The sequence below is a fragment of the Mizuhopecten yessoensis genome, unplaced genomic scaffold (assembly GCF_002113885.1).
Source record: "Mizuhopecten yessoensis strain PY_sf001 unplaced genomic scaffold, ASM211388v2 scaffold11137, whole genome shotgun sequence".
Taxonomy (NCBI): Eukaryota; Metazoa; Mollusca; class Bivalvia; order Pectinida; family Pectinidae; genus Mizuhopecten; species Mizuhopecten yessoensis.
In genome coordinates, this window is record NW_018408898.1 from 197,939 (window position 1) to 217,094 (window position 19,156).

General features: G+C 34.4%; 1 protein-coding gene across 5 annotated transcripts in view; it reads left to right on the forward strand.

Annotated features, from left to right (window-relative positions):
• The first annotated feature begins 1,277 nt into the window (after positions 1–1,277).
• LOC110466567 (telomerase reverse transcriptase-like) overlaps positions 1,278–19,156 on the forward strand; it is a 33,908-nt gene continuing 16,029 nt past the window's right edge. For 2 of the 5 annotated variants that reach the window (XR_002464750.1, XM_021523133.1), the window contains exons 1-18: positions 1,278–1,365; positions 2,903–3,131; positions 5,044–5,164; positions 5,515–5,571; positions 6,693–6,805; positions 8,128–8,213; positions 9,462–10,769; positions 11,417–11,588; positions 12,031–12,104; positions 13,531–13,595; positions 13,861–13,940; positions 14,355–14,479; positions 14,994–15,097; positions 15,708–15,792; positions 16,777–16,850; positions 17,127–17,237; positions 17,820–17,916; positions 19,070–19,107. Coding sequence is in view for 4 of the 5 variants with exons in the window: in XM_021523133.1 (XP_021378808.1) it covers positions 3,019–3,131; positions 5,044–5,164; positions 5,515–5,571; positions 6,693–6,805; positions 8,128–8,213; positions 9,462–10,769; positions 11,417–11,588; positions 12,031–12,104; positions 13,531–13,595; positions 13,861–13,940; positions 14,355–14,479; positions 14,994–15,097; positions 15,708–15,792; positions 16,777–16,850; positions 17,127–17,237; positions 17,820–17,916; positions 19,070–19,107 (2,823 nt within the window). In the remaining variant the exon portion in view is untranslated. Of the gene's footprint in view, positions 1,366–2,902; positions 3,132–5,043; positions 5,165–5,514; positions 5,572–6,692; positions 6,806–8,127; positions 8,214–8,434; positions 8,508–9,461; positions 10,770–11,416; positions 11,589–12,030; positions 12,105–13,530; positions 13,596–13,860; positions 13,941–14,354; positions 14,480–14,993; positions 15,098–15,707; positions 15,793–16,776; positions 16,851–17,126; positions 17,238–17,819; positions 17,917–19,069; positions 19,108–19,156 lie in introns of those variants that run through there. The other 3 variants (XM_021523134.1, XM_021523135.1, XM_021523137.1) reach the window with 3 other exon arrangements.

Genomic DNA, 19,156 nt, shown 5'->3' on the forward strand with positions numbered 1-19,156 from the left:
TTTGCCTTTAAGTAAGGAGTAAGTACATGGACATACACGAATATACACATACATATATATATATATACAAACATGCTTGCATACATACATACATACATAGATACATACATATATATACACGCCCATACATACATACATACATAAGCAGCATGCATGTAATATTTAATTTGCTATGCATACAAGTAAACGTTCACATATATTATATTATATATAGTATTTAAATACTCGTGCATGTATATGAAATTAAATGAAATTAAATATCTCACCCTAACATACACAGAGTATATACACATACACTTATGGTTATACACAGGCTTATATATGTATGTAATCCACACATAAACACACGTACAAAATATACTCACACGCGTGTACCTATTTATACATATTTAAATACATACATTAGTAGCATGCATGTAATATTTATTATGCCAACCATGGATGGACATGTTTTTTTGTATGATATATGTATAACTATTTTAATGAACTGACATTATGTACAGAATGTCAAGTCATTTTTGGCTGTGTTTACTGTGTAAATATGACAGTCACTCAATGGCCCTCTGGTACAAGGTCCGATATGTCATTGTGTGTCTTGACGAGTATTTTGGGCGAGTCTTGTGCAACTTTATAGAAGACACGTCCATCGTTTGTCCAGTAAGAGTATTTTTTTTGCTTTTCTGGCCTTGCCTAGACTTTTGATTAATGTCTGACGATTAGCTGTTAAGTCCTCTGATATAAAAATGTTTTGCCTGGATTCTTTCAATTTACTTTTTGCCTGAAAAATTAAATTTTTGACCTTCCAGTTCCGCAGGCGACAAATGATCTGAGCTTTACCATTCCTCACTTTACCTATAACATGTGACCTATTAATGTCTTTCGATCCATGTGCGAGTGACGAGTTGTTTCTAAAATATCAGTTTGAAGTGCGCTCCGGGCGCTATTTCCCGCATATTATAGAGGGCCGGAGTTCTGACGTTACTCGACGACAGATCTAGACCGATATGAAAAAAGTTGATAAAACGTCAGAATAATTCGGACTACTCCCATCTTAGCTTTATTATAATTCAAACTTATTATTTATTTCCCTGATACTTATATATTATTGTAAAACATTTGGTTTCTTTAAGCTCCTAATCAATCAAATTATTATTATTATTTCAAGCACGGACTTATATATAATTAGATCTTATCTAATTCCGTGTTTCATGCAAGTCTGGTAAGATATTGTGTGATTCCGGTTCGGTTGCCGCATCAAATTTTATAAGTAATGTGCAGTTTCCGGCTGTCATCGACATCGGATTTTGAGAGTGGGTCTAGGTGTTCATCATTAACATGTTAACATACAAACATTTAAGTGGCAAAGTTAGTCATTTAATATATCTTAAGATTAATGCAATTGAGTTAAGAAACTGTCACAGGGTTAATAGCACAGAGTCAAAAATTTGGTCACAGCACACTTGTAACATACACAGATAAACAAACCGTCAAACGTTCGTTACAAATGTCTGAAATACTCATATGCAGCAATGATGCTATACTGATATGGGTCACATCACACATAAACAGTTGTTTGTTTATTTGTGCTGTAACCCATTTCAGTGCATAGCATATATATGTGTATTTCAGACAATTGTAACGAACCCCTGTGCTCTAGCCTAACATTGTTGGAACTTCGAGTGCCGAGAGCGTATGATATGAATATGAAAGTTTTATTTTAATTCGGTATAGTTACAAACTACAAACATAAGCTCTAATGAGCTTTTAACCGAATAGAATAACAAGACAACACCCAGCTCATCCCTATTTAGAGAGAGATATTTTAAATCAAATCTCCGGGAAAAAACTTGTTTTGCATTTCTGTTATAAAGCTCTTATATATAAGTACTGGACCGAAATATGTTATTAACTATAAAAACTTGTCACCAACAAATATGTGCATACCATAAAGTATCGATGACAACAAAATTTAGGACAGTCTCACAAGTGGAAGGAAGAACAGTGCGATTATATACTTGTTGTGTTTCGTTATTTCCCTTATACTGATACAAAAGCAATCAGGGGCCAATAAAATTGAATAAATGCACACAAGTTCATGTTCACGAATTGATTCTAGTAGGTGTTTGTTGCCAGAAATTAAACATACAGTAATTTAGATAATCATTTATTGCAATTAGTATTGTGTAAGTCATCTCAAGTTGTAAACACAAAGTTTGGTAAACCAGGGGGAGTGCATAGGTATCCTAGTGGAAAAATATGTCGCATCTTCTGCCATTTAATTGTGGCCACAAAATTACCTATAGACATGGAAGAAATTGCTTAAGAGTGATATGTAGTATGTGAAAATTATACAAGAGACACCCATTTACGTACCAACATTTTTATTTTTGAACCACACTCATTCAAATCACAATGTTACTGTAATATAATTACTTATTGATGAACATCTGTTCTCTATATATGGAACTGTGCAGCTATCTGTAATGGACTCGCAAAAAATACTCAGAAATCATGTTATTAATATGTTTAACCAACTATATGTACTATTGTAACTTTTATAATTGAGCTGACAGCAGAGGAAATTGTACAATTTCCTACAGTCAGAGTAAATCTGTGTGTGTGTAAAGTTAAATTTTGTGTGTATGTAAACATACATGTTACCATGATGCCATTCTCTGCTAAACACACACCTGCTGTCTCATATGTAACTCATATCCTGTGGATGAATGTTACATTCTTTTTCCATCAACAAAAAATAACGACATTTATCTTACAGATTAAAATTCCAATAATTTCACAATTTTATTTCAAGAATTTTACACTTGATAGTTGTTTGTTGACTGGCACTGTTGTAACATAATCAAAACAATACTATTCATGTACATAATCATTCTTTATGCAGGCACCTGTCCTTACCATGAAGAAATGTTCTCATGGATGGCATGAGGGTTTGATGAAATAATTCAACCACAGACTGCAGTCGAAAGAAAGTGAAATATTCTCCATATAAACTGAAGAATGAACATAATAAAGACCCTTTACCATGAAGTCTACACTCTCCGAGACTGGTTTGATAATTATCTTATCGAGTCCTTTAATGCCAACATCTGGCAGGCTGGTGACTCGGACAGGTAAGTTGCCAGGGGGATTGAACATCTTCTAATAGTCTGATTGAACCTTTGATAAATGTATATTTGGAGAAAAAAGAGAACTTCATAATTATTGCAGTCATTGGTTTTTTTCGTTATTATTTTTCGTTATTAACAAAATGAAATCCTTATTTGCATAAATAAAATAAACCCCTTTTGCTATATTTGCGAAAGCCTTTTGCCCTGGATAAATCACTAGGCCTAAATATTATGCATCTGCGTTGTCTTATAACATCAATATCGACAGAAAATGAACAAAAGTAGCATATCAACCAGAATGTGACTTTTGATTCAGTCAGCAAAACGCTTGAGTTACTAGTACGAATAACCCTTTCCGATGCAAACATATGTGACCGAGACAATCGAAGCGCTTAAAACCGAAAGTGGAAGTTGAATGGTTTCATCCGTCATTCCAAAGGAACAACTTTATTTAAATGATATTTTATCTCATATTTGCACTGTAGACAAGACACGTGATGAAATGACCACTTATAAACAAGTTATTGAGTTGTTGCAATTTAGGACTATCATGATTATACTTGTCCCGATCTTAATCGTATTAAAACAACATTATGAATGTTCCTGATTGTAACGTCCGGACGAATATAAAATATAAATATTGTGTCATGCACCATCCGCTGGAGCTCCTCTTGTCACATGAATTAAAAGATCATAATATATTGACATTGGCGATTTTTAAAAGAAGACCATTCTCAACTCATTTCAACCTGTTCCATCAATAATTAGATACTATTTCATTTATTGGAAATGGCAATTATTTACTCCTGTTACAGTGAAAAATATGTGTTTGTTAAATAGTTCTACTAGCCAAATAATTTGTTTCCTTCATTGTACTAACGACTAAAGATAAAAAAAAAAAAAGGAACACTGTCAAGGAGAACGTAAAGTTTGTGGTGAAAAAGAGGATTTTATTTATTTTTATTTTTACTTGTCAGTTTTTATTTCATTTTTTGATGAAAATTAAAAATATATAATCATGTGCATTAATACATAATTTTATTTGACCATTGATTTTGGTTAACTCGGACATAATTAAAACACTTAGAGAAGGTATGAAAATTTGAGAATTGGAATTTGAAACTGTTTTCATTGAATACAATATTCATGTGACATTTTGCTCACTTCCTTATGTCTGATTCTTATATACATGTAGCTGTACACTACGATACATTGACTGACTGTCCTTAATTTAGTCAGAATTTAGTCAAAAGCCATTACATAGAGGTGTCCAGTTTCACTATTTATTTATTTTATTTACTAATGCTGAAAATAGAATGACATTCCTTTAAAACATTTTAATTCAACATTTTGACTATCATGTAAAAGACAACTTAATTTAAATATCAAACTGCTATTGTAACGTCTATTTTGGACATCCAAACCAATAAGTAAAAGTTGCTAAAACCAATCACTATTTGCTAAAATAAAAAAGGTGCAATATTTTTTGGTCTAGAGTGAGCACAGGATCACTTGATTTGTTTTGTGTAACATCAGTTGTAATAAAATAATGTTATCAGCTTGTATTTGAGCACTATCATAGTCTTTCTAGTGGTTTCACAATTTATAACTCAAGTGGATAGAATTAGCGCACCTGTGAAAAACAACAGACACAAATTGATTTGCTTTCTACAACACTGGCTTTAATAGAATTGTTATCAGCTATATAAAGCTGGATGATTTGAGAAATACTTCAATCTGTAGTGGCATCACAATCTATAACTCTAGTGAAGAGAACTAAAACACATGTGAAAAACAATAAATTCAAATTTAGCAATCATAGTAAATTGCATCAGGCAGTGATGTAAGGGAGATAATCCTTAATTATATGTGTAAATGTTTCCAATCAAAACATGACCTGTGCTATTTATTACAGTTTTACAAGATTCCTTGACACAACAATGGTGGCAATACCTCGGGGAGCCAAGCGTTTATCAGTCACACCAACCCTCAGTCAGAACTCTCACCAAAGGGAGATAATCATGAGAGTCATAGAGGTATGTCTTTTACTGAATATACTGTCTTCTGATAAAAAGTACATGTGTGCAATGAATTTGAGCAAAGATCGCGAATAGAAACAAACATACACATGAGTGGTAAAAATGTTTCATGGTGTGAATCTTGGATGATGTCATTTTGGACATTATGGACCTATTGTAAACTTTTCCTAGATTTTTGTGGGTATACTGCCCTCATAAACCGTAGATCAGCCATTACAGCTTCAAAAGTTCTATCCAACCTAGTCTTTTATCTGAAACAAAGCCAGAATACTATTATTAGAGTAGGCCATTCATTGTACAAATCAGATTTCCCATATATCACTAGTACTGCTTGTATGTGTATTCAGAGACTCAACAGGAGGGAAGGAAGTGGCCAGAATGTCCTTTCACTGGGTTTTGGACAGGTAAGTATTTCATTCCTTTTCTAATTGATGTAGCTCTACATGGCTAGAATTTGCATATGCTATTCAGTTCAGCTTGATATAAAATTAAGTGTATGGTGTTCATGCCCATGCATATTATTACTATGTATCTGTCAAAATTTTATAATCAAATTAAGAGAAGGAACCCTTATGTCAATGAAACTCTTATATTGCATAATCAGCTCTTCAAAGCGTTTGAATTGCATAAATTCTAGTGTTTATATTGAAAACAGAGCTCAAACATATATAGATATAAATGTACATGTAAGTGGTGAGCATAGAGACTGATAGCTGGACAAGTTACTGTACATACACAAAGTCTAGCTGTGATGCATTAAGGATCCCTGTACCGCTACCAAAAACTGTAACTTGGTGTTGGAAACTGTTTTCCTGGCATGATTATAGCTTTGATAAGTCATTTATGAAAGAAAAACCATACCTTGCGGGACTTTTATGAGAAATAATAAAGATGGAAAAAAATAAAAATATAATGAACATTATTGTTATGAGTGGAAAAATGATCACTCTGACCAATTGAGCTACCTGGTCAACAGAAGTGTTCTTGCCCAACTGTGCTACAGTTATATCCAAACGAAAATTAACGGGAGGTTACTGTTTACTTTACACATTGCAGTGGGACAGGGACCCTTAAGGAGGAAAACACACACTTTATTGTTCAGATAAACTATCTATTCGCCACTGTATTGTCGACAGTTATTTACCTCAGATTCATAAGATATTTAATTTGCTTATACATAATGAAGTATTTAAGGTTTTTTTATCCACTATATTTTCCTTGTGCCCACTATAAAAACAATTTAATGATTCTTCAATACCCAATCACCCTTAGGGGGTTTCACAGATCCCAAACCCCATATACATTCTGCATAGACTTGTGATACATAATACATATATACAGATCGTGGAGTTGGGGATATGTGACACACTAGTACTCCTGTGCCATCACCCATATCATCATAATTGTAAGTGCATCTCTGATGCATCTCTGATGCATCTCTGAACCCCATATATTTTTATCTGGAATTGCCTAAAGTTAAATGATACTTTTGTCTACATTGTAATGTAGTGTTTCTTGTTAACAGGTGTCTGATGACCCAGATGCGTACATGTCCAATGTTGCTAGAGTGGAGTATCGCCATCCAAACAGTGCAGTCAACAGACTTCACTTCCCCGAGTGGAAGAAAGTCTTGTCAAGGTAGGCTGTCATACCTGGGTATAAGAAAATCATGGGATTGCTTTGAGACAAAGATCATCTTATAGTATTACAATCATTCTGCAGCTGTTTGTGCTTTTACATTTAATGTAGGAATGTTGATGTAGATAACATTAAGAGGAACATACACAACAAAGTCATTGATGTCAAATATATACAAATCCTCAGATGGTTTTTTTAATAACTGAGATGCTGAGGATCTTGATATTTTTCCAGTATCATGCTCAAGTGAATATCTTCACATTCCTCTAACAGAACAGCATGCCTTAAAGTATGCTGTCGTTAGTATGAAGGCCTGCAACTCCACTTTCAAGATCATAAGGATCAAATGAATCATTTTGGACGAGTTGATAAGTGCTGTCACATCAGTTGTATTTAATATTTGCTGACAACATGTTTGGTATACCCTGCAGCATCTGTTCATTAACTTTTCCTTCTTGTCACTCTCGCTTAACAAATATTTGTTTAAAATATATCTCGAAAGAATTTCTGTCACTTAGTTTTAGAAAAATTATGGAGCTTTAATTTTTTATACCAAAGTTTGTATACAGTTTAAATTCCTTGTTATTTTAACTGTATTCACCATCCTTTCTATGTTTATGTATGTTAGGGAGGCAGAGTATAACATACATAATTCAGGTTTTTGTCCAGAAGGAAGAGTTATTCCCCTTATGTGCAGAGTTATCGCCCTTCCTTTTTAATTCCCTGTTATTCCCCCACTCTTTTTTTTGTTGCTGCATGGTTCTATTCATGTTTACACGCATCATGGCACGTTCAGGGCCTTCAATTTTTATCAGGGCATATTCCAGGAGTGTAGACAAGAAATGTGTATTGAAAGCGGAACATCTGGATTTTGAAGATGATATTTTTCAGACATTCACAAAACTTATTGTCCTTACTTAGTTTGGGAATGCACAAAGTCACATTCTCAGATCAGGTCTTGTGTCCACTGTGTGCAAAATTGTGGCTCTGTGTTTATTACTTCATATGGGTCTTATTTTATTCAAACACAAGTTTTCAAATAGTCCGTTGATTTAATTACATATGTCAACATATTCATTTTAAAACAATTCTTTATGAAATGTTTTGGTAGCTGTGTGTTGGCAAACTCAGATTGATTCTTGATGTTTTCATTTAGTTCAAAGTTCAAGTAAGCATGCTAATTTTTTATGAATTTAGGAAATAACCATGTCTTTTGTGGATATTCATTGGATGCCACTGGGATAGAAACATACAGCTTTAGTAAGATTCACTTTGATTAATTATAATGGAAGTAAAAATTGATAAGAAATGTGTCCTTACAGGATTGGGGATACAATGATGGAATATCTTTTGGAGACTACTTCTATCTTCACGTTTGTACCACCATCTAACTATGTCCAGTTAACAGGTAATTACTTGATGAAACAGGTTTCGATATTAATAACAATCCAGGATGTACATTATTTGGGACAGGGGCAATTTATATCAGTCAGCATCCTCAAAATCCAAGGCTTGCATTTGCAATTAATGCACATACATGTATCATCTCTGCCTCCTTGGAAAATGACATAACAAAATCAAAGGCGTTCTGAAAGCTATTTGATTGGTTTCAGGTAACAAGCTGACCAATTGCTAGCTAGGCTGATACCTGTAGGTAACAAACTGACCAATTGCTAGCTAGGCTGATACCTGTCATGTGAAGGTAAAGGATCCCAGAGGAGCTACAGCCAACTTCAGAGCCTGTCAAGTTAACTGTTACACGGCTGCTGATCCCTTTGTTCTTCATCAAAGACATCAGATCAAGTCAGCTTTTATTATCCTCACATAGAGCCTTTAATTTTGTGGTGAAATATTTGAAGGATGTAGAGAAGATAATGTATATTGAAAGCAAAACCTTCAGAGTTTGAATGATCAATTGGGGCTGTTTCTAGAATTTCTCTGTTATGTATGTGTACAGTATTACCTATCGGTCATTTTCATTAATATTAACTTGTGTATTCAATATATTAGAAAATTCACTATGACAGACAGGAAGTTGAACAGGAAAACTAGAGGTGGGCAGTGTGTTTATTTACGCTAAATTGAGCTGACATGGCCAAAAATGTCATCTGGCAAACAATATTTTGGAATGATATTTTAAAAACTCTCTTGATTTCCTGAATATTTTTTTCTTAAAATCCACAAGGTGTAGAGTCATGGTAATGTTTTAATGGTAAAATGCTTGGGTTAAGACTATACCAAGTTTCATCAGATAAATGATCACCACAACCAATTTTCAAGGTAAAGAGTCAAATATGTTAAAAATATCAAAGGACTTCTTTTGGTGAACTACGAGACTAAGATTCAATATATTTGGTATTTGCTTATTTGTTGAAGACAGTGGTACCATTGCTATTCCCTTGAGATAAAAGCCAATCAATTTTCTTGCCTCCAGTAAATTTGTGTCATTCACAAGATGGTGTGTATAGAGGGACTTTGATTCTATCACGAGAAAGTCCATGGATGCAGAAAAAAAAATGTATATCTTAGCGAACAACGACTGAAGTCATGACTATAGTAAAAAAAAAGGTGTAGCTTTTAACATATTTTAGTTGAATATTTTTAATACACTTTTACTTCCTGGCCTTTAATGATCACTTAGAGACATTTGTTTCAGGTAGACCTGTTTTTGAGCTGTGGAAACCTAGCCTCTCGGTCAAGTGTCCTCAAAAAGTTCTCTCTGTAAAAAGATCCAAGAGAAAACACTGTGCACCTTTAGTCAAACATTTGAGTATGGAAACCGATTCCACTCAAACACTCAAATCCTGCATTGCAAAGGACTTGGAGGATCTGAAAGCCAAGGCAAAGACCTATGCCAGGGATCAAGGGTTCCCAAAAGATTTTCCCCGAAGAAAGAAGCAGAATCACCAGAAAAATGAGGCCATGGATTCAACCAGTGATGTAAAAGATAGAGAGGAGAAATGTTTGGAGGAGAATAAAATAGAACGGGGAGCAAATGCTACAAGTCAAGTGTTCAAACAAGATGATTTTGATATGAAGCAGGAGGGTTATGGAAATTGGGATGGTGATTTTGATGGAAAGCAGGTGGTTGATTTTGATGTCAATGAAGAAGATGATGGAAACCAGGAGGAAGATTTTAATGAAAACAAAGAGTGTGATAATGAAAGATGGCTCAGGCCTAAAGTCAGCAAGAAAGATAAAAGAAAAAGACAACGGCAGCAGAGTAGGGAAAAAAAGGCTTATGCTTGGATGCAGAAGATTCAAAGTGGAGAACAGGAAGCTGGTGGCAGTCAGGGTCAAATAAGGAATTCATTTGGCGGCTCAAAAAAAGAACGGCGGAAGATGCAGAGGTTTGAAAGGAGACTGGCAAAAAGTACCGGTTTGGCGGAGGATTATGCTACACGTTGGGGTATCAGTGACAGCAGCTACAGTCAGCAGGACAATGAGGGCCAACATGACGGTGAAGCTTCTAGTTCTAGATGGAAGAGGCAGAAACAAACAGCAACAAACGAAGAATATAAAACTTCATCCAGTTTACCCACTGTCCAGCCATCATTTGAAGGAAGGCCTCGGTGGAGACACCCTTACACTGCAGAACCGTCACAACAGTTTGCTTCATCTAGGCCTCAATCGCATCAGTTTAGTTCGTCTAGGTTTCAGTGGAGAAATCCTAATGCTTCAGAACCATCACAACAGTTTGGTTCCCCTAGGCCTCAATTGGGAAATCCAAATGCTTCAGAACCACCCCAACAGTTTCACTCATCTGGGCCTCAATGGAGAAATCCAAATGCTTCAGAACCACCCCAACAGTTTCACTCGCCTAGGCCTCAATGGAGAAATCCAAATGCTTCAGAACCACCCCAACAGTTTGGTTCATCAAAGTCTCAGGTTTCATTTGAAGGAGTATCTCACTGGAGACAACCTACCACATTAGAATCATCACAGCAAAGAGATCATACTAGAGGTAAATTTTATAAACAAATTACTGTATAATTGGATTTTTTTTGTCACAATTTAACTTTGCCTTTCTTGTTTTTTATAATGGGGTGAATTAATTCTGACAGCAGTTATAAGTATACATACAGATGTACATACACAGTTGTCCTGTATAGCAATCTACTAAAGTTCATGTGAAGGGCTTAACAATTAACATGGGACAAATATGGATTTTACAGGTGATGGGTAGAAACAACAGAATCTTTCCTTACTGTGAGGTTGTGCAGAGAAATTTCTAACACAGGGGGGGGGGGGGGAGAATTTTTAATATTGTTACTTTCCCATTTTTTGTAACAGATATACGAACATGTGAAGATATTACTTTTAGTATCGACCAATCAGAACAGTTCTTTCTATCCAATTCCTTCAAAGCTGTAGATTTTCAGTTCAAGATTTGCTAATCACACTTGTGAAAATATTTAGTATTATGCCAAACTTGTATTTATATATTTATATGGTATTTAACAGGATCCATTAAATATCTCTAACTAGTGCTTGCATTTTTATGGTGGTATCCCAGATATTACAGTGTGCAACAGACATATTGATTGAATCTGTAACTAAAAACTTAGTAAGAATTTAGTTATAACTGTGTTGATATTTTTTCCGATGTAGAAAACAAAAAAATGCAGAGGAAAATGAAACTTGACAGGAGGCGTCAGCGTAGAAATGAAATACAGGACAATCCAGTAAGTGTAAGTGGAACTGGGGACAATGTTGGTGAAGTAGAGCCGGTGAGTGGCAGTGAGTCTGGTCCAGGTGACATCACCACAGAAGGACCGAGTAGGTAAGTTGATCATGATACTGGGCTTATCTATCTAAATATCTGTTTTGATGGAACATAATTATAATGGAAACGCAAAGATTGTATTACCCATATCGGTAGTGTTTTTCAGCATGAAAGCTTTTATCAGCACTTGAACCTGAGCGATTTGTTTTATGTAATTGAGGAGCAGTTTTGACCACTAGTATTAAAAGCTTTATCTCCTGAAATAATAGACTCAGTGTTATAATGTTCATCTGTGTATTACCTTTGATTTAAATTTAGTTTATATTGTGAAGGGTTTTGGGTTATTTCCTTGTATTTCATACGGTTGACCAGTTAGCTGTTACTGCTTGGATTAAAATAACCTGTCCATTGAAATTTGTTTTATCATTTTATTTTGCATGCCTTTAGTATTGTTGATGATATCAGTAACTTTACAGTCTGATGTTCTGTTGTGTTTTAGCTTTCAGTACCGGTGTTTTCCAAGGAAGAGAATGTTCTGTTCCCGAGGACTCTTGGAGCAAATTCCAAAATCCTGTAATTATTTATTTAGAATTTAGAATTTCGACACACTGTTCATTTCCTGTTTATTAAATGCTGTAGGTTACTGGAGATCTGATTATGGTTCAAAACTGGTATGTTGCATACATTTTATTACATTTGTGATTAAATCATTTCAAAATGATAACAGTAGTAATTAAGATGCATAATAAAACTGTAAAATCAAAAATTGAATTCTGTATACAGGGTAATCTTTGGGGAAGTAACTTCAGCAATATTTAGTCAACCAGTTAAAACTTCAATCGTATGTATATATACCCAGCAATGCTAAAGTCACAAATTCAGCTCTTTTCAAATTACTTTTTTTTCCACATAAATAAAAAGAATAGAAAAGCTTGGTACTGTGTGAAACTATGTTGCATTTCACTGGTACAGATTATAGATAGTTCAATATACAATATTGTGAGAACTAGTCTCTTTATTGGTACTGATTTCAGCTTTATCCAAGCTTCAAATGAGTCACTAGAAATGAACATGCACATTTTTAGGTCAAAAGTCTCAAGTGACCTATTGCGATCGCCTTTTGTCTAGCGTCATCCGGCATGCGCCATCCATCGTGCGTCCGTAAACAATTTACATTTTCGACTTCTTCTCAAAAAACCCTGAACCAATTTCAATGAAATTTTGCAGAAACTTTTCATTCCATACAATTCAAACTTGGTTAGCATTATCAGTATTGGATAGCAGTTTGATGATTTGCACAAAATCAGCTCTGACTGACCCCCCGGGGTTGAAGGGTGGGGCCAAAAAGGGTTGAATTGACTGAAATTTCAAAAATTTTCTTCTCAAGACCAAGATATGGTAGAATCAAATACTCTTCATAGATGTAAGCTAGGGTCTTAAGGTGCTTAACCAAAATTGTGAATTTCATGACCCTGGGGTCTCATGTTTCCCCCTGGGGAGGGGTAAACTTTACTATAGTTTAATTGTGAATTATATGGTCCCCAGCCCCGTGGAGCCTGAGGGGCGTGGCCAAAAAGGGTCAAATTGACTAAAATTTCAAATATCTTCTCCTCAAGATCCAGATATATGGTAGAATCAAATACTCTTCATAGATGGAAGGGTCTTAAGGTGCTTTACCATAATTCAGCTGACTGACAGAACCACTATTTGTACATAGTACATCTTTCACACTACTTTTGCATTACATGTATAGTTCAAGTTACCTACAAAATGATTTATTGTTCATTTGGCAATATCGATAACATCAGTTTTTACATAACTCAGGTGACCGTTAAGGCCCATGGGCCTCTTGTTTCTTTACCTTGCTCCATCTGGCAGAAAACAATAAATACTTTATTAGAATCTGATAAGTGGTAGATCATTACCAGTAAGTTTAAGTGTTTTTATTATTTTTGTGCAGTAAGTTTAAGTGTTTTTATTATTTTTTGTGCATTTGCAGACATTTTGAATAGGCTGGCACAAGATGAAAACGGTGCTGGGGAGCTCTTTCAGGAAATATTCAAGGTAATTTAAAGGAGTAGGCCCTGAAAATATGTAAAATTTTAAACATGAATTAGTTATTTTTATTCTTTTTAAGCTTTTTAAAGGACAATAACTTAATATTTGTTGGTATTCCTATTGAACTACAATACATGGTATTAAAGTGGGTGTGCTTGCATCAGTTTTGAACATTTAACCTGTTTAATTACTTCTGCCGAATGAAAAAACAAATTCTAATTGAAAATTGCAATTAACATTATGTATTTCCAATGTTTGATATTGGCCACAGGAAGTCCAGGTAGACCAACAGACAGTTTTGTATAGGACCAAGGTGCTACCTACCCTGGAGAAAATGCTCAAGTTGCACAAGTAAGAATATAAGAGTACATGTATAATATATCAAAGAATTTTAATTGATGACTGATCATGCAATGCATTTTTCCCAGTGTTATACTGACAAAATATGTATCACATGTACTACAAAATGAACAATGCAAATACCTGAGGTTCAATACGTTGATCAAATATATATCTCAAGACTTGTGTAATATCAAACATATTGAAACAATACAATTGTTGGAAAAAAATTGTGTATGCCCATATTTTCTAATCAAGTCAATTATTTTTAATTATGGAAATGTTCGTTTATATATATATATGTATAAGCCTTCATATAGTTAATACAGGCTATAAAAAACTCCAGAAAATTGGAAGAGAACTTTGATAATCTTATAAACTTATATGTGTGTAAAAATGAGTCACATGTTGTTAATTATTTTCCAGGAGTTGTTCCTACCTGAGACAATTAAACTACAGTTGTAGTGGACGATACCAACAGTGTAAAATGGGAATACAGGGAAAAGGAGTGATAATTGCAGCAAGAGAGAGGATAAGGAAACAGTCTTACGGTATTCATAGTGTTTGTTGATTTATCAAGAATAGAGGCCAATTGGTGTATACAGTTAATGTGCAGCATTACATGAAGTTCAGTTTACTTTAAAAATTAAATGCTTTGGGGTTGAACTTGTTCATGTATCATATTAAACACAAACAGGAGAAGTGGACGGTGCCTTACTAAAGTGCATTTGACTAGGTGATCTCTATACCTTCAGGTTTGTGAGGATGTGTATGTTTGTGTGTGTTAGAATTTGTATAGATCTTGTATAGATGTCTTGCTAGTTTTGGATTTGTATTTCCAACAGCTCATTTGCAGTACCTTACTACTTGAATAAGGTAAAATTAAAGTCAAAGTTGCTGAAAATAATTGGTGGGCATCAAAGGTTCAATTTGTAATGCTTAATGGATGAATGTTATTTGTGTAAGAGAACTTATTTAGGGGGTATTTTTTATGTCATAAAGACCTATCATATATAGTTGCAAGCTGGCCTTAGTTCTGGAGTTTTGGTGACTATGTTATCACAGGAAAACAGGGGCCTATCTGGATGAATCAAAGAAAAGTAGGAAAAAGATGCTCACAGAAAGTTTCTACCAAAAGGATCCTGAGTCAACACCTTGGAATAAATGAGGTACATAGCGTACGTATATCTCATCCAGTGTTATCAATAGATTTTATTATTATAAATGATTTAAAAAAATCATGATACTTGAGCTGCTGCCCAATTTATGCAACTAGGCAGTGTTATTATTAAGTAGTACTGTTTGGAAACAATGGCCACAATTCCCTGCAAGGATTCAGTATAGGATGATCACTTGTTGGAATTATGGCTATTAATAGGTAAAAGGTACCTCTTCATGTGCACAAGCTGTAATATTGAAAAAAAATCTTCAATTCATCTGGGAGTATTCTAGATTAGAGTTACTTCCCTTGGTGAGGTATTCTACAATACCTGGATAATAACATTGATTGGTAAACGGTAGTGGATACATGTAAGTCCTTGCAATTGGTTCCTTCCCAGAATTTGTTGTTTTGTTTTTCTTTAGTTTCCTGAACAGATTGATTTTAGAACAATTCTCATTCTGTGAAATGCATCACAAGATGTTTTAGATATGAAATATATTTGTTGAAATATGAATTAATAATTAATATGTTTCAATAGTGGCAATATAATCCGAATGATATATTTTGAATGGGATGCTGCTGTGTACCTCTATAAATGTGTATTGCCTCTGTTCCAGATATACATGTTTCTGAGACGTGTGTTTTTCCATGTTATACCAAATGAGCTGCTTGGAAAAGCCAACAAGAAGATGCTTCACAAGTGTATCCTTAGACATCTGACATAGAACTGGGTTACTCATTGATCAACCACATTAATCAGTTAATTGTACATCTACATCAAGCATGCAGTATATTTTATACTACATGACTGTGTAGTTCAAATTTTGGAACCCAACAAGGAAAGTTACTGTTGATATAAAACTGTTTTATAATTGATGTCAAATATTCAACCATTTTATGCCCAGCGATTTTATTGGGGGAGAGAGGGGTGCATAGTTTGTCCCATGGCTGTCCCATCTTGTCCTGTCCTGTCTATTTACCAATTCAGTAGCATCACTCTAGTGACTTCTATTGGTTAAAAGATTATTCATACAAAGGTCAAGTATAAGAAGACCTCAAAAGAGATCCTGTTCAGGGTTCTAAGGTCAAGGCTAAGGTCGTTGTTACTATTCATAGAATTTGTCAACCAATGACACTTATTTGCTGTAGAGCTGGAGCATTTATGTCTTAGGGACAATTGATCAACTGTTTGGCCCTGTGTGACATCATTCTTTTGATGCGAGGCTGACACCTTCTGTTACCCATTATTCCACCGCCATATGCTGACATTATTTTTTGATGCGAGGCTAACACCTACATGTACTAATACCCATTATTCTGTGATGGTTCGTTACATCATACTTAACAAACCCTTCTGTACCTACTTGTACATCTTGAACTAAGCCATCTTGTTTGTCAGAGAATATGCAGATTGACAATTATAACATGTTCTTAAAAATGATATCCAAAAAGTGACTTTGCCACATATATAATTGAATTACAGATTGCTGAGGGCTAACTGAATTGACATTTATCAGAAACATTCTGATTTTACATTGTATAAAAGGAAACATATACTTTGACATGTTTTTAGACATAAATTAGGTTTCATGTATATTTATAAAATTATCAGTAGCTGTACATTGCACCATAATGATGTAGCTGACACAGTTTTAATTTGAATGATTTGACCTTGACATACTTCAGGTTTGAAACTGTTCCTAAAACTTGGCAAATATGACAAATTTTCCATGGCAGAGCTGAATGTGGAGAAGATGAAGGTAGGTTTTTAATATGGATGGAAAAACTTATTTCTTAGACACTAGTCAGAGAAAAATATATTTCAAGACTTTTAAATTTTATTCAGGATACATTAATTCAATGCAGAAAAAAGAGTATAAAGGAAGAATTTTACTCCCCGAAGGGCTGAGGTTCAGATAAGGAAAGTGACCTATACGAGGCATGCTGCTATATCACTGGGCCTCTTGTTTAATATTTTAGTAAACTTGTAAAATTGTATTGATTCCACATAGTCTAAAGACATGTTTCATTCCCAGGTGGAGAGAGTTCCATGGCTGGCTGATATTGTGTCCAGACCTGAGCAGATTCACCTTCTATCACAGGTTGTCTACTGGATTTTCAAGGACTACATCATGGTGCTGCTTAAGGTACATACCTATGTTGAACATTGTCTTATAAAACATGGTGTTGTGGTAAATGATGAGACTTTTGACTAAACGAAAAAATACTGAAATTCAATTTTGAAATGAAGAAATGAAGAAAAAAAATTGGTTGCAAAACTCAAATTGTTTTTAGTTAGAAAGTGAATATTGAAGCAAAGGTAGCAGTAGATCCAACCTAAGGGTTTTACTGGCGTCATGTGTCAATAGTCGTACTCTTGAAAGATTTGACATACTTTATTTGACATACTTTATTTGTCCTTATTTTCCTCTCCATTTAAGGAAATGGAAACATACATACACTCGCACTGTATGTATTGTAGTAGAACAGGCTCATCTAATATATGGTCAGGGTAGAAACGTCTGTTGCTGTTTACATTTTGTGGGATTCTCATTAATTACACACCAAAAAAGTCCCAGATATTTTTATAATCTTTTGCATTGTTGCTTTAAAAGATAATTATGTTCCATTAATTTTTGAAGGTCTAATATTGGTCCAGCTTTATGGGATTTTATTCAGTGAATATTTAGGTTATGTTAAGTATCTTGAAACCCTTGTTTAAATTTCAGTCATTCCTATATATAACCGAGACGGCACATCACCGCAACCAGTTACTTTACTTCAGAAAGAGAGACTGGTTACGACTCCACATGCGAGGCCTGAACAGTACAGTAATCTTTTTATTACACATATTATGACACTATAACAATGAGCTTGTGAAAATTATTGCATATAAACACTATAATTATGTCCCCCAAACGAAGTGGGGGGACATATTGTGTTTACTCCATTTCTTATGTAGTTGTGCATTCAAGTCTTTATTTTCAGATTGTTTCCATAGCAACCACACGGCCCGGAGGCTTCTGATTGGTCGAAATTTAGATATTGTTCGATATTTATGAAAATTGCTATGATGGGGTATTTGGGGACTGCGTATTCAACCGCATAGGTTACGTTGACAAAAGCAACCACATAAAAACGACACGGAGGCCTCTGTTTGGTCAAAATTTAGATATTGTTTCGATTTTTAGGAACATTGATATATAGGGGTATTAGGGGACTGCGAATTCAACCGTATATGTATTTGTTGTCATAGCAACCATATAGCGCAACCATGTGCACATTGAGGCTTCTGATTGGTGGAAATTAAGATATTGTTTGATTTAAATGAAAATTGCTATGTAGGGGTATTAGGGAACTGCAAATTCAACAGCATAGGTTTCATTACCATAGCAACCACACGGAGGCTTCTGATTGGTCGAAATTTATAAATTGTTCGATTTCACTCAAATTTAGTATGTATATTGTAAGTGTATTAGTATGTAGGTGTTTTATGGCATTGCGGTCCTTTTATGGTGCATCTTTGTGACTATGGGGGCAGTTTGGGGAACCTATGTAATGGTCCCCCATTGCAATAACTTCTTGTTTAATGTTGACTTGAATAATTAATTGACAGTCAAACCACACTGTAAAACCTTTTTTATTTTTTTATTTTTCTTTATCTTTTGAGATCAGATATAAGGTATTATGATCATTTGATTTGAAACTCGAACATCAGTATTGAAACTTTTAAATTTAAATCACAAATAGAACAAGTAGAGTAACTGATTTGTTGTATTGTACCGACTTTTTGTAATTTATTCTTTTCATTTAATGTTTTAAATGATGAAATTTTAGTGATATTTGTGTTAACTTTGATTCCAATATATAGAAGAAAGGACATTTCATTTGAAATAGAATCATATCTGAAATAATAATCTTGAAGTTAAGTTGAAGTTATAACATCAAGAAATAATTATTTACAAAGTATGTTTTTCAGCATTGTTGAACAAGAAGATGATGCTGCCGGTGCCTAAGGTAAGATCAGTTATATACGAGTAATGACATTCTTATTTGCCTGCATACT